Raw genomic sequence first — 26530 nt, 5'->3', positions numbered from 1 at the left:
AATTCATGAATCAATTAATAAAGCCAATTAGATGGTTTAAAAAAATTGATTTTAATCTCAATGCAATGAATATTACTTCAGGGATTTTAAAAATGGAAATGACATAATACATCTACATTTTAAAAAGGTCACTTTATCTGCTGCCAGAACAGGAGATGTGTGTGCAACAATGGAAACAAAAGGCACAATTTAAGAAGTTAATGAAGACATCCAGGTGAGAGAAGATAATGGATTGGATGAGGGCAGCAGCCATGAACACAAAAGAGACACTGATAGGTATGAGATATTATTTGAGGACTATAAAATTAAGGGGGCTAATAGTATCCATTCCATAGAGTTGTGAAGAATAAATGGCTCATAATAAAGGGTGAGTAAATGTTAGCTATTACTACCACTATTAATGGGCTTTCCAAAAGAACCAGATAAAAGATGTTTTAACATGAATGAAAAACCATAATATAATCATAATATAGTAACATATTACACATATATAATGTAAATCATCTATGAAAAGCTATGGGAGCTTCTCTGGCAATGCAAATGAGTTAGGAAAGTATAATGAAACTGGGAATTACCACAACGATCTTATATAAAATAGGGTAGACACCAGAGAGGTGTAAGAATGAGCAGGTTAAGAGTGAGGAAACAAATGTCCTTCAAATGAGATCAGGAGACTGGAAAATATAGCAAAGTAGGGGAGTCTGCCATGAGGAAAAAACAATGTACCAAGAAGCAAAATCTGAGAGAGGTTTTTTAATTCTACAAGATAGTCGTCTAAGTGGATTGAATACACAGATTCGGATTATATCAGCTGGATGTAACTACCTTGCTAATAACTTCCTAGTCACATACAACTAATATTCTGATGTTTACACCCAGACAATAATCAACACCTATAGTAAAACCTTCAGGCCTCATTTTTCTAACATGCACCCACAGACCAAGACACAGTAAAGTTGATAATTCCCCCCAATGCTTTCATCAGTGCCAAGACTGAAACTGATTTTTCCCTGACTTCAAAGGAGCCTATGGTTTTTTACCACGGTAACTGCATATTGGGGGAAAGGAAATAACCAGACCTTTTCAAACTTCTAGACACTGGCTTTGAAGTAACACTAATTCTAGGAGACCCAAAATGTCACTGAGGTCCACCAGAGTAGGTGCTTATGGAAGTCAAGTTAACAATTAGCACAGATACGTTTCACAGTGGGCCCAATGGGTCCCACACCCCAAACCCATCCTCTGGTTATTTCTCCAATTCTGGAATGCATAATTGGAATGGATATACTCAGCGGTTGGCAGAATTCCCATATTGGTTCCTGACCTATGGAGTGAGGGCTATTTTTGGGGGAAGGTCAAGCAGTAGTTATTACAACAACCTCTACCTAAGAAAACAATAAACCAAAAGCAATACCCGTTCCTGCAGTGACTACACAGATTAGTGCCATCATCAAGGACTTAAAAGATGCAGGGGTAGTAATTCCCATCACAACCCTATTCATCTTGCCTATCTGGCCTATGCAGAGAAAACACAGATCTTAAGAGAATTACAGTGGATCATCCTAACATTAATTAGGTGGTATACCAAATATGGTTTCATTGTTGAACAAAGTAACACATCCCTGGTACTTGGTATACAACTACTGAGCTAACAAATGCTTTTTCCTCCATACCTGTCAATAAAGTATCACAAGAAGTTTGCTTAAGCTGGCAAAGCCAAAAATACATTTTCACTGTCCTTTCTCAGGGGTATATATCAACTCTCCAGCTCTATGTCATAATTTAATTTACAGAGATCTTCATTGCCTCTACCCTCAACAAGATACCACTCTGACACCTTTATAACATTAGACTGATCCAACCTCGTGAGTAAGAAACAGCAAATGAGAAGGTAGGAAATATTCCAACGAAAATTTGGGGCCTATTATCTCAATGAAAACTGTAGGGCTCAATTTGTATGGGGCGTATCAAGATACCCCTTCTAAGGTAAAGAAAAATTTGTTGCTCTGGCCCCTCCTACAACCAAAAATGAGGCACAACAGCTAGTGGGCCTCCTCTTTGCATTGTAAAGGCAACATATTCCTCATGTGAGTAATGTACTGCAGTCTATTTACTAAGTGACCTAAAAGGATGATAGTTTTGAATGAGATCCCAAACAAGAGAAGGTTCTGCATTAAGTTCAGACTGCTGTGCCTGCTGCTGTGCTACTTGGTCCTATGATCCAACAGATCTAATGGTGCTTGAACGGTCAGTGGCAGACAGAGATGCTGTTTGGAGCCTTTGGCAGGCCCCTATAGGTAACCCATAGCATGGGTCCTCAGGATTTTGGAAAAAACACCGGCCATCTGTAGATAAACACCCTCCTTTAGAGAACCAGCTCTTAGCTTGCTACTAGGATTTCGTACTGAATGCTTAACCACTGGCCACCAAGCAAGCATGTGACCCGAGCTGCCCATTGAACTGGGTGTTATCTGACCCACCAAGCCATAAAGATGGGTGAGCAAAATAGTACTCCATCATCAAATGAAAGTGGTATATATGAGACTAGGCCAGAGTAGGTCCTGAAGGCACAATGAGTTACACGAAGAAGTGATTCAAATGTCCATGGTTTCCCCCTCTTGCTACACTACCTTCTCTTTCCCAGCCTGCACCTATGGCCTCACAAAGAGTTCCCTTCAATCAGTTAACAAAGGCAGAGAAGACTCAAGCATGCTTTACAGATGATTCTACACTGTATGTAGGCACCATATGGAAGTTGACAACTGTGGTATTACAGCCCCTTTCTGAAACATTTCTGAAGGACTGTGCTGAGGTGAAATCCTCCCTGTGGGCAGAACTCTGGAAAATGCAATTCACTCTTTGCTTTGCTTGGAAGGAGAAATGGCCATACATACAATTATATAACAATTCACGAGCTGTGACCAAAACTTGGCTGATGGCCAGGAACTTAGAAGGAACATGACTAGAAAATTAGTGACAAGGATATTTGGGGAAGAGATATGTAATAAACCTCTCTGAATAGGCCAAAAAAAAAAAAAAAAAAAAAGGGTATGCGTCTCCTTGGATGTTCACCATAGGATATCTTTGGAAGAGGATTTTTATAATCAAGTGCATAGGATGACCCATTTTGTGGATACCAGTCAGCCTCTTTTCCGAATCACCCTTGTCATCACCCAATGGGTTAATGAACAAAGTGGCCAAGGTGACAGAGATGGAGGTTATACATGTGCTCAGCAATATGGACCTCCACTCACTAAAGCCTACCTGGCTATGACCACCACTGACTGACTGCTGTGCCAGCAGCAGAGACCAACACCAAAAGCCTGATACAGCACCATTTACTCAGGATGGTCAGCCAGCTATCTGGTGACAGATTGATTACACTAGATTGCTTCTACTAAGGAAGGGGCAATATTTTGTTCTTACTGGAATAGACACTTAACTCTTGATACGGATTTACCTTCCCTGCATGCAATGTTTCTGCCAAACTACCATCTATGGAGTCACAGGACACCTTATCTACCATTGTTGTATTCCATACAGCATTGCTTCTGATCAAGAAACTCATTTCACAGCAAACAAAGCATACAGTGGGCTCACGCTCATGGTATTCACTAGTCTTACTATGTTCCCCACTAACCTGAAGAGCTGGCTTGACAGAAGAGTGGAATGGCCTTTTGAAGACTAAGTTACAGTACCAGCTAGGTGGCAATACCTTGCAGGACTTGGGCAAAGTTCTCCAGAAAGCCGTATATGCTCTGAGTCAGCATCCACTATATGACACTGTTTCTCCCACAGCTAGGACTCAAGAGTCCAGAAATCAAGGTTTAAAAATGGAAGTGGTACCACTCACTATTACCCCTGATTACCCACTAGGAAAATTTTTGCTTCCTTTTCCTGCACCTTATGCTTTATGGGCACAGAGGTCTTAGTTACAGAGGGAAGAATGACTCCAGTGGGAGACATGGCAATGATTCCACTGGACTGGAAAATCATAGGAAGAGAAAATTCATTTACAGTACTGTACTAAACCAGAAAAACGAGGGTATAAGTGGACTCGTGTTATTCAAATTCATGTTGTTCAAGGGCCAACAATACACATACACAAACATACACACCCCTTATTGGTTGTTTCTCTGTAAAACACTAACTCACTCTTCATGGAACTGACACCAACTACACCATCAAAACCTACAAGTGTCTCCTACATTGTGAACTCTTCCCTAATGTCTTAAGTTTGGTTACATGTCTCTCTTTTGTGCTTCCATAATATTCCCATAACAACACTTCTAACATAACACTTAATCACTGATTTGTACATCTTCTCTATGGAATATAAACTTCTTGATAACAATAACATAACTATATTCACTTCACATTACCAGCACCTAACACAAACCCTGGCACATAATAAGTTCTGAGTTCATGTATATTAAACCATTAAGAAAACCTTCTTTTATTAAGAGGATACTCAATTCAAGAAAAATCATTGCTAAAGAAGAGCATATTGTTGCTACCTGTCAATGAAGGATCCTGGCATGAAGAAGCTAGAATAAAGGGCTGTTTTATTTTGATGGCAGAAATGCTCTCATCACAACCTTCAGGGGACCAACGACCTGCCAGCAAATCAAGCCTGGGCCACAGTTATGCTTCTCACTTGCAAGCAAGCTATTAAAAAACCATTACTATTTGCAATTACTTAGCTGTATAAACCAGGATTATCTCCAAAACAAAAGAAATAAATGGATACTCAGACTACAACTGTCAATAATAGTCCTGGATTTTGAAATTCTGTATTCAGTGAAACAGTTTCATGGTACTGTTTAAAGGCTTTATTTTATTTTAGCTTCAAAACACATTTATACTAGATAAAATGACATTGTTGTCTGTTTTATATCTTGGAGCTATGTTTAAGTTTTGATTTACAAAGAGAGTTGTGGTGCTAAAAGTGTGAAAACTCCCAATATGATTTAAAAAAAAAGTTAGTTTTATAGCTGGACAGATTTAACTTTAAAACTTATTCCCATCACTTAATAGTTGTGGTTTTTAGGCAAGCTACTTAATCTCTTGGAGCCTCTGTTTTCCCCCTCGTCAAATCCAAACAGTATTGGCAACTACTGTGGCACATTATTAAGAGAGTAAAATAATATACTTAAGATGCTTAGTATGGGGGCGCCTGGGTGGCACAGCGGTTAAGCGTCTGCCTTCGGCTCAGGGCGTGATCCCGGCGATCTGGGATCGAGCCCCACATCAGGCTCTTCTGCTATGAGCCTGCTTCTTCCTCTCCCACTCCCCCTGCTTGTGTTCCCTCTCTCGCTGGCTGTCTCTATCTCTGTCGAATAAATAAATAAAATCTTTAAAAAAAAAAAAAAAAGATGCTTAGTATGGTTTCTGGCACATAAGCATTTAATAACTGACCTACCAATATCACTAATATCTCATCACCTGCAATGATTAGAAAATGAAGGCCTGGAAAGAAGTTAAGGGACTGCAGGCCCATATATATATAGATCAATATATATATAATATATATATATATATATATATATATATATATATCTATATATCTATATATATATGTTTGAACCATATATATATGGTTTGAAAAAACAACTTGAGGATCCTGAATTCTAGATCCTATAACGACTATGGACTTAGGTGTCAAAATATCTCAAACTAAAACATAGCAGAATATATGAGACATAAATACTATACTAACTGCAAAGAGCAACTCAGGGATATGAAAAAACAGGGTCTAAAGATTTCATGATCTTTGTCAGCATCACCATCAAACACACTGTTAAGCATGTCTAAATAGGCATTTCCTATTTAACTGTAAGGCATGTTATTAATATAGATACTATGAGGAATCCGTAATTTTGGGGGGGCACTCAATTAATGTTCTGCTAAGTTTGTTGACACTTCATTTCTTGACTGAAATTATAATTTAAAAACGTATTAATTAGGTTTAGTTACTGAAACCTCTATGAAATAATGTAAGAAGTAGCATATGATACAATTTATCAAATACCATGTGGCAAATTGAACATGAAGATAAAAAAAAAAAAAAAACTTGATACCTGCTTAGAAAGCACTTTCATGTGCCCTACGCTTCCCCGGCAGTATGCTTCAAGGATGACACCAAACTGTACTGAGACAGCAGGAATATGCACTTCTGACCTACAAATAAGTTATTAATATTAAGACGGGTTGCTTATAAAACACTTCAGATGACCAAATAAAAATACTGACTTCATATTCTATTATGAAATAAACTTCTGATGCCAATGAAAAAACAGAAGAACACATCATCATATTCACAATTATTAGTGGGATGGTCAACTTCCCAACTCTTTAAACATCACAGTTCAAAAACGTGTGATTTTGTAATTCTTTTTATTCAAAAAAATCCAACATTTTCACATCACCTTACTTACTTTTTGTAGTTGAAATGGTAATATCGCCAATTAAATGACAACACAGTGAAACACAAAGATCTGCTCACATCATACAATTGACTAATCCCTCAATTAGCTTCTATACAATTTTTTCTCACTTAAAGAATGCTGTACATGTTTGAAAAAAGGAAGGAACACCAAGTTTTGTTATTCCCTGAGGGGCTTAAAAATAGGAAGATTGAACTGCACAAGAAGACAACAAGTTAAAAATAAGAAAGGAAACACCTCTATGAATAATAAGGAAGTCAAGATTCAGCAATGTAACCCCCCAAATTAACATCAAAATAATATAGAGCTTATTTTCCTTAAGAACTTTAGCAAAAATGGAGGAAAGTCATATTTTTCTGACAATCATTAGTTTCAATACTCTGAAGTCCAAATGAAAAATGACAAAAATGTCTGAGTACAGAGTCAGAAATGAGAAATCAACTATTTTCCCAGGACAAAAAAACCTTTAGTTATCCTTCTTGATTTTACTCCTATATAAACAGTGAAATAAGACTCATGTATATCTGAAAATGACCTAATAAAGAAGCTGGAAATAATGCTGCTGTTCTTACAGGAAAACTTTAAAACCTCTACCTATTAGTAGCAATGATGATATTATTACCCAAAGCCTTTTGGAAGGAATCAGTTAAGTCTGGTTTTAGCTCAAATACATTTTAAGTACACAATAAGTACACATGACTAGAAAATAGCAATACATTAATTATTTGTTTCAGTTAAAAATCAAGGCGGCTTGGTGGGACACTTATCTGGATTACTTTGCCAAATCCTGAAAATTAAGAGTGGAGTATCAAGAAATAGTAGAAGACACCAATAAGACTGTAAATGTTATAGAAGGCTCAGAAACAGATGACGAGTATACTAAATGTCCTGTATTATGCTGATTTATATTTACAAAAGCACAAGGTGGACTCAAACTGAAAAATATAGAAGACTTACCTAAGGTGCCAAAATAGAAATTGCCCTATCCTCCGATTAGCCAGTGCTCTTTCTAATAGGAATCTAGAGAGGGCACAATCAAGAAAAGGCTCATATTTTAAAACTTGCACCAGTTGTAAAAGATATTGAGAGAGTTCTTCATCACTAAAAGAAACAAAAGACAGAATAAGTCACTCAACAACCAGTGCCACAAAAAGATCCCTTCCTATCAAACTATCTAATACTAACTTACTGAAACACAATGGTTCTTTGGGGTCAGGCTTGTTGCATGCTTACATTCACTATTCCACTGTTAAAATAACACAAGAACCGCTCAGAATTTCCTGCAGGCAGGAGGGGGAGTGAAAAGGAAAGGAGCAAAGAACAGATACATGGTGCATTTTAATTAAATTACCTGGGCTGATACGATTAATGATTGTGCTTACAATCAGCCCAAAGCTGCAATAAAATCAGGTACTTTAATACTGATTTCTGATCATGCTGGAAAAGTGAAATACTCAGTCAACCAGTTTTTTAAAATAAAAATTCCATCAGTAATTTAGCAATTTATTTTCCTTTCCTATCATTAGGGTTAAGTAATTCCTTTTTAGTCAGTGAACACTAAAATATTAACTTTAGTTTAAAGGATAAGGAAATGAGTGTATGTGTAAGTGGGAAATGATTCACTGAATTAATACAACATAATGTAATTAAATGAGCTGAATTAATTAAAGTTAGTCGTTCTCTATTTTGTGTCCATCTCCAAACCATTGACATGTAAACACACTCTCATCAGACGCAACTCCAGTGGTCAGGTAAGATATGAATCCTAAGTCCTCTACTTGCTAACTGTAGTCTTGGGCAACAAATGGTTAAGAAAGTAATCTAATGCAGATCTGGGACTGAAACCCAGGGCACTACATTAAAAAACAAAAACAAAAACAAAAACAACCTCATAAGCAGAAAATTTATCACAGGAAAATGCAAAAGAATTACCAAATGGAACATGGAGATCACAGCAATCTCCTCCTGGGATTAAGAAGAACACTTGGTTCAGCCCAGAGGGGGCCAGGCAGCCCCTTCCCCTCGGGTCTCCAATGCAAACTTAGGGAAACTAAGAAGCAACTGGAAACCTCATTTTTTAAAACTAGTCAAAAATCATAAGTTTATTGTAAAATCTTTGCCCTTTATAAAAACCTATAAATGGTGTAAAAGACAGAAAGGAAGTATTGAAACAGAAGGAGGCTTCTTTGAACTTTTGAACTTCACTCCCCTAAAATAACAACTATGGAAGAGTTTGTGTAATATCTTTTGGACATCACATGACTTGAAATATATATGACTTTTAAAAAGAAGAAAAAGGGTAACAGTATCCATAATTTTCTGAGAACTTCTCTTTTTCAATAACCACACAGTATTATCTTCATTTTTAAGACTAGAAATGAATAAATGCCCATTGTCTGAGACTGTCTCAATGACATTTCTTCAAATGAAGCTCATAGATTTTCACACATGTACTGGCCAAAGGGAAATGTACAAGCATGCTCACTGCAGCATTGTTTTAACAGGGAAGTCTGGAGAAAACAAAAATGTTCCTCAATAGGGAAATGGAATAAATAAGATATATCCCTACAACAGAATATTTCACAGTAGTGAAAGGAATAAACAATATTTATATGCGACGGGAAAGAATGACCTCCAAAACCTATGCTGAATTTTCAAAGCAAGATTTAAAGTAATACGTATGGTAAGACATATTAGTGAGTTTTTAAATGTATAATGTTACTCTCAATTTTTATAGTTATAAAAATGTAGTATAAACAGAAAAATGTGGTATAGAAGGATACATGCCAAATTCATGATAATGGTTGTCTTTGGGAAATAAAAGTAATCAGGACTAGATAAAGAAACTATGAGGACTTCACCTTTAGCTGTGATGTTATTTGCTTAAAAGTATTTTTTAAAAATGACAAAATATTAATGTTTCTTAATTCTGAGTGGTGGACAGAAAAGAGTTAACATAGCAGCATGCCTGAATGTTATCCTTTTTAAAAAAAAAAAAAAAAAAAAAAGCCTGTTTAGAACACTGGCCCTTTTGGCTGGCACTTGGAAACATAGATTCCAGAAGGCTTCCCACAACCTAACAGGTGAGAGTGGCTTTGTGTTGCCTAAATTGTTCTTACAAACACTATGGTTTATGCTCAATATCTATTTTCCTTCTGGGAGTCTAGAATTTTGCTTTTGTGTTAGGCAAAGGGGACTTCTATGACTAGCCCCCAATAAAAATCCTGGCTGCCACATCTCTAAGAAGCTTCCCTACTAGACATTGTTTCAGACATGTTGTCACAACTCATTGCTGGGGGAATTAAGTATATTCACTGTGATTCCACTAGTAAAGAACTCTTAGAGGCTCCTGCATGGTTTCCTCCAGACTTTGCTCCATGCATCTTTTTCTTCTGCCAATTCTATGCTGTCTCCTTTTGCTATAATAAAGTGTGAGTATATGTGGAGTCCTGTGAATTCTAATGAATTGTAGAAACCAAGGGTGATTCTAATGAAATGTAGAAACCAATGCATTTTTGGTTTTTGTTTTATAATACAGAGTAAACATGAAAGAGGAAGGAGAGAGGAAGAAAGGGAAAAGATGGAAGGGAGAGAGGAAAAATGCTTTAAACTCCAAATAATTCCTAGCTCTTTCCCTTCTTATGAGACATTCAAGCAGACATCACCTTCTCTACCTACCCCCAAGTTATTCCTTTCCCCCAAGAAAGCCACCTGCAGAATACCTCATCTGTCGCAGGCAGCCCACAGCATATTCTCGCACGTACTGATCTGGATAGTTGAAATCTAGAAGCTCTAAGGCCTCCCGGGGGGGCAGTTTAGGCCAAATCTGAAGTAGTGCCTGAAGCTGTCGAAAAATTACAACTGATTCAGAAATTATAGGGGAGAAAAATAATCTATTTTTCCTTGACACACAGGAGCAGAGATGGGTCAAAAGAAAGGAAAAGCATACTTGCAATCATTGAGGACTCAAAACTCCATGCCTGTTCACATGGATTAATAAAGATTGTCTTTGTTGAAATATTCTATAAATAAACAAGTTTAAAAAGCTATGAAGTACTTACCTGGGAACAGAATGATACACTGAAAATACGATTCTACAATCTTTAGCCATTAAATAATTTTTCAAAGGAAGAAAGAGAGAGAAATTTTACTTAAAGGTAAAATTCAAAGTACAAATATTAAGTACAAGCTCAAGCTAATGACAGGCAATTTACATATAAAAAGTTCATTAGTAATTCAACATAAAGTTATTTTGAGGGAGCTTACTTCTAATTCTTAACATTTTTAAGAATATCTATCACTTAACAGAATTTTTTTATTGACCATAACAAGTTTAAACCCTTTAAATCATAATAAGTGACTAAAAAGAAATACTTTATTTTCTATACACAAGGTAAAAAGAGCCAGCCTCCTATTTACAGATACCACTTAGAAATGACCTAGACAGAATAAAAAAGAATCCCTCCACAGGGATGAGCTGCGTTTGCAGGTGGAGGGTGGATTTGGGTAGACATGGCCACATCTTTGGAAACCCTAGTTCCGGAGAGCCCAATCTAGAAAGAACTCTTAACTGTCCCCCATCAGAGCACTGTGAGACTCCTCAGGGTTGTTCCTGGCAAGAGTCCCTTCCTCCTCAAGGTTAATTATGTTTATAGCATGTATTCTTATCAGGGATGGTTAAAGAGAAGAAAAGTGGTTATGGAAGAGAGAGGAAAAAAATTTGATAATTGTGATTTGTGGCCCTCCAAAGTTCAACCCTATCTGACAGAATCTTATTCTGTATTATCACATAATATCTATGTGATATTGGGTATCACATAAGTAGCATATAAGTAGCACCTGGAATCCAAAGAAGATACACAAGACATATGCAAGAATGGAGCTACAAAAATACGGCAAACAGACGGCAGTAACTGGAGGACTTCTCTCAACAGACTGCCAAACTCACAGTCATATTGCCAAGAAGTGGCCTAAGAATATCTGCTGTCTAGCTGTCTTGTCATTTGTCATTTAAGCTTTTATGTGAGACCTGGGTGTTGAGAACTAAATAAAAATAGTTTATATTTTATTATTTTAATTCTACCAATTATTCAACCCCTCTCATTAACTATGTCAAGTGCCAAAATAGGTCAATAATACTTGAATGAACATCTAGAAGCTAAGTTAAAAGGTCTTTTCTCATATCAAGCAAATTTAACCTCACTAAAGATACTTTTTAAGAAATTAATTTTTCTATTATTTTACATTTGCAGAAAAAGTAACACCTTTGAATAACTAAAAATTTGATTACATTGCTATTACTACTATATGTTTACATAAATGGCTAACATAGTTATGAAATCTGATATTACAATTGACATAATAAATTACATAAAAGTTATTAAAATACAGTAAAATGTTAGTTTCTTAACTTTTATCTTGTATTTTTATTTAATTATTCTTAAACTTGCATAAATAAAAAAATAAGCTTTATACTTGCTCTTTTTATGTATATGGCACATATATACATATAGTACATAAAAAGATACATACTTACCCCTGGTATCAAAATATCATGGGGATGGGGCTACTAGGGGAAAAATGTCTAAAGAGGCTCCTAACAGGGGCAACTGGGTGGCTCAGTTGGTTAAGCATTTGCCTGTGGATCAGGTCATGATCCCAGGGTCCTGCAAGCCAACCCCGTATCATATCTGGCGCACTGCTCAGTGGAGAGTCTGCTTCTTCCTCTTCCTGCCCCTCCCTGCCACTCGCAAGAGTGCTCTCTCTCTCTCTCAAATAAATAAACAAAATCTTTAAAAGGGGGGAGGGGAGCTCCTAACAAGTGTAACAATGAAAAAAAGTTTGACAAATACTGATTCAAAGACAGGAAACACCCACCTCACACCACTTTTCATCACTGATGGGACTCCTTCCCCACTTTGCCCAAGGTCCTAATGGACCAGAAATCCCCATTACAGATAGAGGAATTAGGGGGACCATTTCCTGAAGGTCTGAAACAATAGTTTAAAGGTTAAACTATGCTGTGAGTTTAAAACAGCCTTACTATTGGAAAGAAGTTACCTTTGGTAAGTTTATTTACAATTATTAAAGAATTAATTAAATAAATGTAAAACTAAATAAAATATCAAAACTTACTACTTTAGTTTGGGGGAAGCTATGGAAGCGAATAGGGAAGAGAAATCTGACTCAGCCATATAAATAATGAAAGCAATGCTAATTAACTACGTGCCTTCTGCAAAGACTATTGAAACCACTTCCACATTATGCCAACAGAGTATTTTCCTGTGGATTAACGGAGGGCTACTCTTCTTTTTTCTTCCCTTGGGTGGGGGGATGGAGGGGAAAGGCTTCTATAGAATTTTCACCCATGGTTTATGCCTCTAGAATCAGAATACAAACTTTACACCAGACTTCTGGCTCTCACTTCTTAAGGTAGTCAATTTATTAAAAATACAGTTTATATTCATTCTTTTGTACCCATTCACTGTAACTGGCAATGGGACAGAGCTGGGGAAGCAAAACACATTACTTTTTATTCCAACAACTTTTTTTTTCTCTAGATTACTAAAAAAGAGGATTAGGATTGGCTTTCTTCTATCAAAATGGAGGATGTTAAGTTGTATCTGAAAACAACACTTTAGGGTACCTCCTAGAAATGAGATAAGTGTGCTAAATTCCAAAATGTAAAAATTTCTGTCCCCAGGGTTCAAATAAACAAATATTAGGGGTGCTGGGGTGGCTCAGTCAGTTAAGCGCTGGCTCTTGATTTTGGCTCAGGTCATGATCACAGGGTCCTGGGATCCAGCCCAGCATCAGGCTCTGCCCTTAGGATTCTCTTTCTCCCTCTCTGTCTGTCCCTTCCCCTACTTGCACTTTCTCTCTCTCTAAAATAAATAAATCTTTTTTAAAAAGGAAAGAAATATTAAGCAAAAATTGGCTCTTTTTTTTTTTTTTTTTTTTTAAGATTTGAGAGAGCACAGGGAATGCATGCTAGTGGGGGGAGGGGCAGAGGGAGAGGCTCCTCAAGCCCACTCCTCAACTTAGCATGGAGGCTGAAGCCCTGGTGAATCTCAAAACCCATGAGATCATGACCTGAGCCAAAACCAAGTCAGTGGCTAACCGACTGAGCCGAGCCACCCAGGCACCCCTCATTCTGTTTTCTGACAGCTGACACAAGAAACCTCTCTCTCAGATATCTTTCAAGAGTACAATAAGAAATTTCTTCTATTCTAATTCTATACAAAACAATAATACGATGCATTTCTTGGATAAGCAGTTAGAACTGGACACTCTCCATTAGAAGCAGGCAAACGTGCCAACTAAAAAATGCTGATATTCTACCATTACGGGGGTTCACAGAAAACTAACCTTGAATTTAAATAAATAAGTGGTTAGAAGATAACTATGTCAAAACAACTAAAATCTATACAGAAATAGTTCCTTTTCAGAGTAAGTAATGTTCATATGGTCTACTTGTATACACAGTTTAAATGAGGCACATTATAATGTAATTATGTAGCATGATTCAAAAAATTGTTAAATACTAGAAATAAACTCAAAACAAGTACTTTCTAAACTTAGAGAAGTAAAATAATAAAATCAAAAAAATTTTAAAAATGCATATGATTAAAAGCATTTCTTGAAAATTTAAATAAGTCATTATAGATTTTATACCTGAAACAAATATAACACTATACATAGTGTTAACTATACTGGAATTAAAATTTTTTTTAATTTTTAAAAAGTCATTATAGATTTGCTAAGACCAGAAAATTTTTAAAAAGATCAGCTGAATTCAAACAAGCAAGGTGAACAAATTAGGTTAATATACCAAATGTATTTGTTCTGATTAAAAAACCATTTCAAGGATCTTTCTGTAGAGCATTGATAACCAACTGAATTTAATAAATGCCAGTGCTTTTTTTTTTTAAGATTGTATTTATTAGAGAGAGAGAGAGAGAGAGACAGCGAGAGAGGGAACACAAGCAGGGGGAATGCACAAGCAGAGGGAGTGCACAAGCAGGGGGAGTGGGACAGGGAGAAGCAGGCTTCCCGCTGGGCAGGGAGCCTGACATGGGGCTCGGATCCCAGGACCCTGGGATCATGACTTGAGCCGTGGCACATGCTTAACAACTGAGCCACCCAGGCACCCCAATGCCAGCCAGTGCTTTTTGAGAGGATTCTGAAAATTAAATCAAGGAGCTAAAATTTGGTGGCTTTTTGGAACAATTTTTTTTCTTTCTTTATTCTGCCTAAAGGCATTCATCAACACTGCCCAACTAAAATGAATGCTAAAAACTGATCTAAAAGGTTTATGCTCTAAAATATTAGCTTCTAGAAATAGAGGTAATTTTCAAACAATACATATTCATTTTAGAACAGTCAACGCAAAGATTAAAGTCATTTTAAGATTAAAACTTTGGAGGTCACTGATGAAACTGTTAGAAATAATCCAGAACCTACCACATGCAGGCAGTAATTACAGATGATTACACCAAAAGCAATGTTTTAATTGTTCTTAGTGAAAGATATAGAAAACCTACCTAGAATCAGGGATTTTAAAATCTTAAACTTTCTAGTCTATCATTTGGGGTATATGTAAGAGTTTAAAAACTGAAAATTTCTCTGAAAGAAAATTAACCAACTTACGAAGATATCCCTATATAAGAAAAGACAATTTACATGAAATCAACAATGTAATATATGCCCCCAAAAAGAATTAGAAAAATTATATTTTGTTACCTGAGCAACATCCTCAAGTTTATTCCACTTGATTGACAGCAGTAATTTTGGCAGTGACTGTGGGAAATTCTCTCTGCAATCTTGTCGCAAAGTCCAAATAAGATCCATTTCATTCTCACACAACTGAGACAAGGGATCCCTGTCCAAGATTTCTTTCAGTACAGCAAGAAACTTTTTTCCACCTCGACTCTAAGAAAGTAAAATTACTCATTCATTACATAACTTAATTCTACGAACATCACTGGCACTTAGCAAATTCATATACAATAAATTTATAAACAATTTATAAGCTTTAATATACTAAAGATTTAATTCCTTAAAAAGATTAATAAAGATGGATGCCCTTTTTATAGGTTGACAACATATTAAATTTGTAAACTAAAGATGAAAGAAAGTTATTTTCAAAGTTTTAAAAACGGGGTTTCCCCTTCCTGTTTCTTTAAAAATCCATGTGCAAACACTAGGTGGCAGAATTGCAATTTGGATTGAAAAGTCCTTTATTATTTAAAAGGAATTTCTTTCTATCCTTCCATTTTAATTTTCAATTTCTATAAACAAACATATCAACAAAGATAAACCAAACATATGAAGTTTATTTTCTTTTAAGATTTTACTTATTTGTCAGAGAGAGAGAAAGAGCAGACGCAGGGGTAGCGGCAGGCAGAGGGAGAAGGAGACTCCGGCTGAGCAAGGAGCCTGTGCTGGACTCAATCCCAGGTCCCTGGGATCATGACCTGAGCCAAAGGCAGACGCTTAACCAACTGAGCCACCCGGGCTTCCCCAAACATACAAAGGGTAAAAAAATAAATAAAAGTGTAAGTGTCTTGTTGGTTCAGAGGCATCAAAACTATTTAGATTAAGAACTGAAACGTGGATAAAACTATTTATGAAACAAATACCATTATCCCATTTTCTTTCGCAATCCATACAAGAATATGCTAAAATAATGAAGATGGCACAAGCTATTTTTTGGATCTAGACTCTGAATTGTAGTAACATTTAAAAAAAGAGATTCATTTCCCCATGCTGAAAGGAGAACTCTACCATTTAGGCCAAAATACATTAAAAACAAAACAAAACCAAAACAGGGACACCTGGGTGGCTCAGTCAGTTGAAGGATGGACTCCTGGTTTCGGCTCAGGTCATGATCTCAGGGTCATGAGATCAAGCCTTGTGTTGGGCTCCCTGCTCCACACAGAGTGTGCTTGAGATTCTCTCTCCTTCCTCTACACTGCTCATGTGCACACTTGTGCACTCTCTCTCTTAAATAAAATCTTTAAAAAAAAAAAAAAAAACTCTCCAGAATTATCTGACAAGATTCTGTAAAAATTATATTCTATTATGTAATTTTGTACTTGATGTTTTTAACTGAAATTTCATAAGCATTAGAATAGTCATACTAATTTTCTAAAATAAGGAGATTCAAAATAATATTTATGTATAAAAGAATGGGGATTATGATTATCTACACAGACAAAATTGCTTATGTAGAAAATCTGAAAGAATCAATAAAAATATTATTGTAACCAATGCATAATTAAAGCAAGATTGTAGGACACAAGCTGAGTAAACAAAAGTAAATTGCTTTCCCATATATCAGCAGTAAACAAGTGGTATTTGAAATTAAAAATCTAATATCACTTACATTAGCACCCAAAAATATAAAAACTTAGGTATAAAACAAAATATGTACAAAATCTATACAATGAAAATTATAGATCTCTGATGAAAGAAATCAAATAACTAAATAAACAGAGAGATATTCCATGTTCACAAATTGGAAGATTCAATATTGTCCAAAATGTCAGCTCTTCTAATGTCATCAACAGATTCAATGCAAACCCAATCAAAATTCTATAGATATGGACAAACTGATTCTAAAGTTATACAGAGAGGCAAAAGACCCAGAACAGCCAACACAATATTGAAGAAGAAAAAGGTGAAGGACTGACACTACCCAACTTAGTAAAAAAATGTGAAATATAAAACTATAAAACTCCCGGGGCGCCTGGGTGGCTCAGTTGTTAAGCGTCTGCCTTTAGGTCAGGTCATGATCCCAGGGTTCTGGGATCGAGCCCTGCATCGGGCTCCCTGCTCGGTGGGTAGCCTGCTTCTCCCTCTACTACTCTCCCTGCTGTGTGCCCTCTCTCGCTGTCTCTCTCTGTCAAATAAACAAATAAAATCTTAAAAAAGAAAAAAAAACCAACTACAAAACTCCTAGAAGATAACATAAGAGAAAACCTAGATGATCTGGGGTTTGGCAATGACTTTTTACATGTAACACCAAATGCATGATTCATCAATAAAAGAATTAATAAACTAGACTTCACTAAATTTAAAATTAACTGCTCTGTGAAAGACACTGTCGAAAGAATGAAAAGACAAGCTACAGACTGGGAGAAAATATCTGCACTAAGACTTTTCTGATAAAGGATTGTTATCCGAAATACCCAAAGAACTTTAAAAACTATTAGAAAATAACCCGTCAAACTAAAATATGAGTCAAAGACCTGAAAAGACACCTCACCAAATAAGATACAGACACAGCAAATGAGCAAATGAAAAGATGCTTAAAATCATATGTCATCAGGGAAATGCAAATTAAAACAAAAGTGAGGTAAGACTACACACCTGGCCAAAATCCAGAACAATGACAACATCAAATGCTGTCAAGGGTGCAGAACTACCCTTATTCACTGGTTGTGGGAATGTAAAATACTACAACCACATAGGAAGGCAGTCTGGCAGTTTCTTACAAACTAAACATACTCTTACCATACAATCCAGTAGTCACCCTCCTTGGTATTTACCAAAAGGAGATGAAAACTTATGCCCACAAAAAACCTGCACACAGATGTTTATAGCAGTTTTATTCGAAACTGTCAAAACTTAGAAACAACCAAGATACCGTTCAGTGGGTAAATGGATAACTATAATACATCCAGACAACGGAGTATTATTTATCACTAATAGGAAATGAGCTTTCATGCCACAAAGACATGGAGGAACCATTTTAAATGCATACTACTAAGGGAAAGAAGCCAGTTTGAAAACACTACATACTGTAAGATTCTAAATTATAGATCTGGAAAAGGTCAAACTATGAAGAAAATAAAAAGATCAGTGGTTGCCAGGGGTAGGGTGGGGAAATGAATAGGCAGAGCACAGGATTTGCAGGACAGTAAAAACACTCTGTATGATATGATAATGATAAACAGGTATCATTATACATTTGTCCAAACCCACAAAACACACAACACCAAGAATGAAACCGAAGGTAAACTATGGACTTTAGGTGATTATGATGTGTCAATGTAGGTTTGTTCTTGGTAACGAAATGTACTGCTCTGGTGAGTGATGTTGATAATGGGAAAGGGATATGCATGTGAAGGGATAGGGATATACGGGAAATCTCTGCACCTTCCTCCCAATTTTGTTGTCATCCTAAAACTGGTCTTTAAAAAATAAAATCTTATTTTAAACATACATACACACACATGCAAAAGACATTTATGATTACAGTGGTTTTATATTCAGATCCTCAACCTAAAAAGGGTATGCTTTATTTTACAGGCTTGACTGGGTTTCTCTGAAAAGTTACCATCACAAGTCATCAGAATTTGAAAATCAAACTCCTACACTTACACTTCTTAAAATGAAACCTGTTACTGCAAAAAACACAGAGTCTAAATTGTTCATGTCAGAGAAACAGACTATTAAGTTAAACAGTGCAAAAAGCTAGCAAACCTACTGTATTTTGTGAATCAAAATCTGACTCTACAGACCTACTGTAAGTAAATATCCTGAAGACCTAGGAGTAAACTAAGAGGGGAGGGCAGGGGGTTAGCTGTATAATTGTACTAAGACTGTTTACTAAGCTATGAATAGCACAGCACTGAATAAAGCCAAGGTAAAAATAAACAACTACCAGAAATGTGGCAGGAAGCCCAAAGAAAACACAGAATCTTACATTCTTTTGCAAAACCCCAAATAATCAGTAATGAAAACTTAAACTGCACAGGGTAAATGGTGAATTTATACACCTGTTCCAATGCTTGAACTAAAATAATGGTAGAAAGCAATGAAGACTAACACTCATATTCTCTATTTTTCTTTATGTTTAGATTTTTCAAAATCACACACATATTATGGTGTAATAGTGATTATGAACTAAAACAAAACAAAGCAAGTGTACTTTGCTATAAGCACATCAAAAAACGACTGTGGTCATTTTCCCCTTCTAAATGGGGGATATGGTATTTGGTGTCATGGGAGGGCGATGAAAGGCTGGAAAACTCACAGTCATATTTTTTTTTTTTAAGATTTTATTTATTTCTTTGGCAGAGAGAGAAAGCACAAGCAGGGGGAGCAGCAGGCAGAGGGAGAGGGAGAAGCAGGCTCCCTGCTGAGCAGAGAGACCAACATAGCACTTGACTCCAGGACCCTGGGATCACGACCAGAACCAAAGGCAGACACTTAAACAACTGAGCAACCCAGGCGCCCCTCATTGGTCACATTTAAACTTACACAGCATGTTACCAGTATGCCTGCTGAGGACAGAATTAACTATGTGTTGGCCAGACTTGTACTTGATTAACACATAACTGGGGATGAGGCAAGCCGAGCAGTTGGGGCTGGTGGGACAAACTGACACCCCCAGAATTACTCCTTAATTCTTCAGTGTATATTTCCTAAACAACAAGGACATTCTCATACTTAATCAGAATCTGTTCCTAAAAATCAGGAAAATAATATTGATACAGTTCTATTGTCTAATTCACACATTCCATTCAATTTTTCCAGTTTTTTTTTTTTAAAGATTTTATTTATTTATTTAACAGAGATAGAGACAACCAGTGAAAGAGGGAACACAAGCAGGGGGAGCGGGAGAGGAAGAAGCAGGCTCATAGCGGAGGAGCCTGATGTGGGGCTCGATCCCAGAACGCCGGGATCACGCCCTGAGCCAAAAGCAGACGCTTAACCGCTGTGCCACCCAGGCGCCCCAATTTTTCCAGTTTTCTAAATAATGTTTGTTATAGGTCCAGGATCCAACCCAGATTAATTGTTGCATTTTGTTGTCATTTATCGCTAGTTTTCTTCATTCTAAAGCAGTTCCTCAGTCTTTCCTTACCTTCACTGACCCTGACATTTTGTAAGAATACAGGTCAATTACTTTATAGAATGTTACTCAATATGTATTTGCCTAATGTGTTGTCATAATCAGATTCCAGCTATGTATTTTTAGTATGACTACACTGAAGTGGTGGCGTGTTCCTCTTACTATATTTTATCAGGAGGCAAATAATGTTAATTTGTCCCATTACTATTGACGTTAATTTTTATCACTTGATTAGTATAGTGTCTACGAGGTTTTTCTGGTCTAAAGTTAACAAGAAGTATTTTGTGGGCCTATTTTAAGACTAACCATCCTGTTTCACATCAAACTTTTCAACCACTTGCAATATCTTGCCTAGGGTGCCTGGGCGGCTCAGTCGGTTAACCATCTGCTCCCCGCTCAGGCATAATCAGGGGTCCTGAGATCTAGCCCCATATCAGGTTCCCTGATTAGCGGGGAGTCTGCTTCTCCCTCTCCCTCTATCTGCTGTTCGCCCTGCTCGTGGCTCTCTGTCAAATGAATAAATAAAATATTTTAAAAAACAAAACAAACGAATACAAATGTGCCAAAATGTTAACAGCTGGGGAAGCTGAAGGAAGGCTATATGGGAGTTCTTTGTATACTTCCTGCAAATTTTCAGTTAAGTTGAAGAATTTTTTTAAATGTTTGGTATTTCCTTCCCTAAAACTGAGGGCTGTAAAAGCTCCAAATCATTTTCCTAAGAAAACTTCCTAGGTAGATTTCTAGGACTTGTAACTAATGGCTTGAGTCATTACATCTGCACTCTCCAAAGCCAACCATTAAAATTTAATGCCTGAGTTTCCACAGTAAGAAAATAAGATAAAATTATAACAGAGATGTTTTAGATTACAGCAGGGTTTCTAAACCTCAGTACTATTATTATTTTGTTGTAGGAGGATGGTCCTGTACATTGTAGACATTTAGCAGACCCCTTAACTCTACCCACTACGTGCCAGAACACCCCCATCCCTTGAGTTGTGAAAACGAAGAAAACCTCTAGACGATGCCAAATGGCCCACAGAGGGTAAATTAGCCTCAGGGTGAGAACCACTAGATAAGAAGATAAAAGCTGCCAATTCTATAAATGTAATTCACAAGGATCACACTTTCCCTATTCCACAGACCCAACACCCTCGGCAAACATCTATTTTGAAAAATACCAACACCTATTAGGATGGCTACTATCAAAAAAACACAAAAGTGATGGCAAGGATGTGAAAAACATTGCTTTTGTAGCTGGTGGGAATGTAAAATGGTACAGCTATCATGGAAAACAGTATAGCAGTTCTTTAAAAAATTAAAAAGAGAACTACAGTATGATTCAGCAATTCCACTTCTCGGTATATATCTAAAAGAATTGAAAGCAGGGTCTTAAAAAGATATTTGTATATTCAAGTTCATAGCAGCATTAGTTTGAGTCCAGCATCGGGCTCTTTACTCAATGGGGAGCCTGCTTCTCCCTCTGCCTGCCGCTCTCCCTGCTTGTATGCGTTCTCTCTCTCTGACAAACAAATAAAATCTTTTAAAAAATACAAGTAGTGTGACACCATTTTTTTCCCCAACGGATTAAAATACTAAAAGTGTTAAAAAAAAATAGTAAAAGGGTTGGCAGATATGCAAAATGGTACTAACTCTTCCACGGTGTGCCTAGGGTTATAAATTTTAAGGTATTCTAAGGTACGCAATTTGGCAGAATTCTTATTTTAAAAAAGGGATACTTTTGATCTAACAATTTCACTTCTAAGAATCCACCTTATAAAATACAAGTATGTAGGGGCATCTGGCTGTTTCAGTCAGTGGAGCATGAGACTCTTGGTCTCGGGGTTGTGAGTTCAAGCCCCACACTGGGCATAGAGCCTACAGATAGATAGATAGATACATAGATACATAGATAGATACATAGATAGATAGATAAGATAGATATTTTTTAAAAAACACAAAATACATGTTTAAAGAAGTATCTATAAAATATTCGTAAAGAATAACTGGAGGGGCGCCTGGGTAGCGCAGTCGTTAAGCGTCTGCCTTCGGCTCAGGGCGTGATCCCAGCATGCTGGGACGGAGTCCCACATCAGGCTCCTCTGCTGGGAGCCTGCTTCTTCCTCTCCCACTCCCCCTGCTTGTGTTCCCTCTCTCGCTGGCTGTCTCTCTGTCACATAAATAAATAAAACCTTTCTAAAAAAAAAAAAGAATAACTGGAAATTAGCAAAAACAACAGGAATATGTATGTTTAATAACTAATAGCTGCTAATAATGCCACAGAATGTTGAAAAAGCTTTAAAAAGAGAGAAGTGGGGGAGTGCCTGGATGGCTCAGTCAGTTAAGCGACTGACTCTTGATTTTGGCTCAGGTCATGATCTCAGAGTCCTGGGATCAAGCTCTGGGTGGGGGCTCTGCACTCAAGGGGGAGACTTCTTGAGAATTTCTCTTCCTCTCCCAATGCCTCTCCCTCTGTTCACACTCTCTCTCTCTCTCAAATAAGTAAGTCTTTTAAAAATAAATAAAGAGAGAAATGGACCTCTGAAAGAGACAAGACCCACAAAACGCATTAAACTAAAAAGGGAGAAACTATAAAGATCTCTTTTATTTTTTTAAAAAAGAATATATGTATGTAAATACATACATTGCATTAGGATTAGTACCTATAAGCTAAACTGCTGACACAGTTATCTCTGAGGATAAAAAGTAGATGGCAGTTATAGGAATAATTTTAATTTTCAGTTTCACAATTTATTAATTGTACTATGCCCCCAATTTTTTTTTTTAAAAAAAGGCATATCAAACTTGGGCCAGAATACTGCATCCTTAGTTAAGAAGGGAACCTTCTGACTTGGGTAAGGTAGCAGTAAAGCATAAGAGAAATAGTAAAAATTAAGTTACCGGTTACCCTTCTGATGTTTGGGGATCTTTATAAAGACTAAACATATAAAGGGTAACAAAAATAGGAACTAGAATGAAGATATCCTTATATAACTATTATCTCTGAAACCTAAAACTGTAATTATCTGTTTTAGCACAGGGTTATTTTACTTCACAGATACCGTGCTGTATTTTTTACAAATTGAAGGTTTGTGGCAATCCTGCATCAAGCAAGTCTATCAGCGCCATTCTTCCAACAGCATTTGCTCACTAAGTGTCTCTATGTCTCATTTTAGTAATTCTCTCAATATTTCAAACTTTCTCATTAGTATTATATTTGTCATGGTGACTGGTGGTCAGTGATCTTTGCTGTTACTACCATTAATTCTTTTGGGGTGTCATGAACCATACCACAGAAGATGGCAAACTTAATCAATAAATGTTGTATCCATTCTGACTGTTCCACCAATCTGCTGTTCCATCTCTCTCCCTCTCCTAGGACTTCCTCGTTCTCTAAGACACAACAATATTAATATTAAGCCAATTAATAACCCTACAATGGCTTCTAAGTGTTAGAGTGAATGGAAGAGTTGCATGTCTCACACTTTTAATCAAAAGCTGGAAATGATACAGCTTAGTAAGAAGGCACGTCGAAAGCTAAGACAGGCAAAAGCTAGGCCTCTTGTGCCAAAAAATTAGCCAAGTGGTGAATGCAGAGGAAAAGTTCTTGAAGGAAATTAAAAGTGCGACTCCAGTGAACACATTAATGACAGGAAAGCAAAACAGACTTAATGCTGATATGGAGAAAGTGTTTGTAGTCTAGATAAAAGATCAAACCAGCCACACCATTCCCTTAAGCCAAATCCTAATGCAAACAAGGCCCTAACTCTCTTGAATTCCATGAAGTCTGAGAGACGTGAGGAAGCTGCAGAAGAACAGTCTGAAGCTAACAGAGGTTGGTTTAAGAGGTTTACGGAAAGAAGCTATCTCCATAACATAAAAATGCAAGAAGCAAGTGTTGCTACAGAAGCTGCAGGAGGTTGCCCAGAAAATCTAGCTAAGATCATTAATGAAGGTGGCTACACTAAACAACAGCTTTTTGATGTGGACGAAATAGCTTTATATTAGAAGAGAATGCTATCTATGCCTTTCACAGCTACAGAGCCGAAGTCAATGCCTGGCTTCAAAGCTTCAAAGAACAAACTGACTCTCTTTTGGGGGATTAATACAGCTGGTGACTTCAAGGTGAAGCCAGTGTTCAGTGACCATTCCAAAATCCTAGGACACTTAAGAATTATGCTAAATCTATTATTCTGCTTTTGTTCTATATATGGAACAACAAAGTCTGATGGCAGCACATCTGTTTACAACATGGTTTACTGAATATTTTACACTCACTATTGAGACACACTGGTCATAAAAAAAAGATTATTTTCAAAACATTAGTGCTGACAATGTACCTAATCACCTAGGAGCTCTGATAGAGATGTACAATGAGACTGATGTTGTTTTCGTGCCTGCTAATGCAACATCCACTCTGCAGCCCATGGATCAAGGAGTAATTTTGACTTTCAAATCTCATTATTTAGGAAATACATTTCATAAGATCAAAGGTGCAATAGAGAGTGATTCCTCTGACGGGTCTGGCAAAGTAAACTGAAAACCTTCTGGAAAGGATTCATCATTCTAGATGCCACTAAGAACATTCATGATTCATGGAAGAGGTCAAAATATCAACATTAACAAGGAGATTGGAAGGAGATGATTCCAACCCTCACAGATGACTTTGAGTGGTTCAAGAATTCAGTAACTGCAGGGGCACCTGGGTGGCACATCGGTTAAGCGCCTGCCTTCGGCTCAGGGCGTGATTCCGGCGTTATGGGATCAAGCCCCACATCAGGCTCCTTCACTATGAGCCTGCTTCTTCCTCTCCCACTCCCCCTGCTTGTGTTCCCTCTCTCGCTGGCTGTCTCTGTCTCTGTCGAATAAATAAATAAAATCTTTAAAAAAAAAAAAAAAGAATTCAGTAACTGCAGATACGGTGAAAACAGCAAGAGAACTAGAATTAGAAGTGAAGCCTGAAGATGTGACTGAATTGCTGCAATCTCACAATAAAACTTGAATGACGAGGACTTGCTTCTTATGGATGAGCAAAGAAAATGGTTTCTTGAGATGGAATATACCGCTGGTGAAGATGCCGTGAAGACTATTGAAATGACAACAAAGGATGTAGAACATTACATAAACTTAGTTGATAAAGCAGCAGCAGGGTTTGAGAAGATTGACTCTAATTTTGAAAGAAGTTCTGTGGGTAAAACGCTAGCAAACAGATTGCATGCTGCAGAGAAATCATTCATAAAAGGAAGAAGAGTCAATTAATGCAGCAAACTTCATTGCTGTCTCATTTTAAGAACTGCCACAGCTACCCCAACGACCCTCAGCAACCCCAACCCTGATCAGTCAATAGCCATTAATTTCAAGGCAAGAACTTCTATCAGCAAAGAGATTACAACTTGCTGAAAGATCAGATACAATTAGCATTTTTTTTTTTTAAGAAAAAGTGTTTTTAAATTAAGGTATATACATTGTTTTCTAGGCATAGTGCTACTGCACATGTGACAGACTACAGTATAGTGTAAACCTAATTTTATATGCACTGGGAAACCAAAAAATTCACAACTAACTTTATCATGGTATTCCCTTTATTGCAGGGGTCTGGAACAGAACCCACAGTATCTCCAATATAGTTGATGGACAAACTGGTAAGTGTATACTTGTAATAAACTTCTTTTATTTCACTAAAGAGAAATGCTCAAAGTATTTATATAGTAGATGACTTGCACTGTAGAACTATGGATATTTTTGAGAACTCCAAAGGCAAAGCAGAGGACACCCTGGGCCAGACATTTCTCCAACTAGCCAACATAAAATAGTGCTTTGATCTGTATAAATGACAAAAATATACATTATCTCCATTTTGCCACTTGGCCTCTATGTTATTGCCATTTTATGTAGAATGGCTCTATACTGAAGACACATAAAAACTGTAAACGGATAACACGAAAAGAGAATATCAGATTAGACTCGGCAAAGTCTTAAACTATTTTAAGAGTCAAAAAATAAAGCTAAAATGTATAGGTGGTAGAAATATTACATATATTGTAAACTAAACAAAGTAATCTATTTTGTAGTCCCTGGGTAGAAATGATAGGCATAGTGTGTATGGCAGTGACTGCTGTTTTTCTCTCAGTATTCTTTCTGCTCTTCCTTTATTAACTAGAATCTCTTACTTTTAGCAAAGCACATGCCTGGCCAACTAAAGACTACATTTCCCAGCCTCACTTTT

General features: G+C 36.9%; 1 protein-coding gene across 4 annotated transcripts in view; it reads right to left on the bottom strand.

Moving 5' to 3' along the window:
* PIK3CB (phosphatidylinositol-4,5-bisphosphate 3-kinase catalytic subunit beta) overlaps positions 1-26530 on the bottom strand; it is a 201602-nt gene that overhangs the window by 34082 nt on the left and 140990 nt on the right. For 3 of the 4 annotated variants that reach the window (XM_040636757.1, XM_040636756.1, XM_040636759.1), the window contains exons 13-16: positions 15189-15377; positions 10169-10290; positions 7404-7547; positions 6081-6180 (exon numbers count right to left, since the gene is read on the bottom strand). In XM_040636757.1, coding sequence (XP_040492691.1) covers positions 6081-6180; positions 7404-7547; positions 10169-10290; positions 15189-15377 — 555 coding nt within the window. The remainder of the gene's footprint in view (positions 1-6080; positions 6181-7403; positions 7548-10168; positions 10291-15188; positions 15378-26530) is intronic. The other variant, XM_040636758.1, reaches the window with a different exon arrangement.

The sequence above is a fragment of the Ursus maritimus genome, unplaced genomic scaffold (assembly GCF_017311325.1).
Source record: "Ursus maritimus isolate PB19 unplaced genomic scaffold, ASM1731132v1 scaffold_20, whole genome shotgun sequence".
Taxonomy (NCBI): domain Eukaryota; kingdom Metazoa; phylum Chordata; class Mammalia; order Carnivora; family Ursidae; genus Ursus; species Ursus maritimus.
Note: the sequence above shows the minus strand (reverse complement) of the source record. Positions and strands in the feature narration are given on the sequence as shown.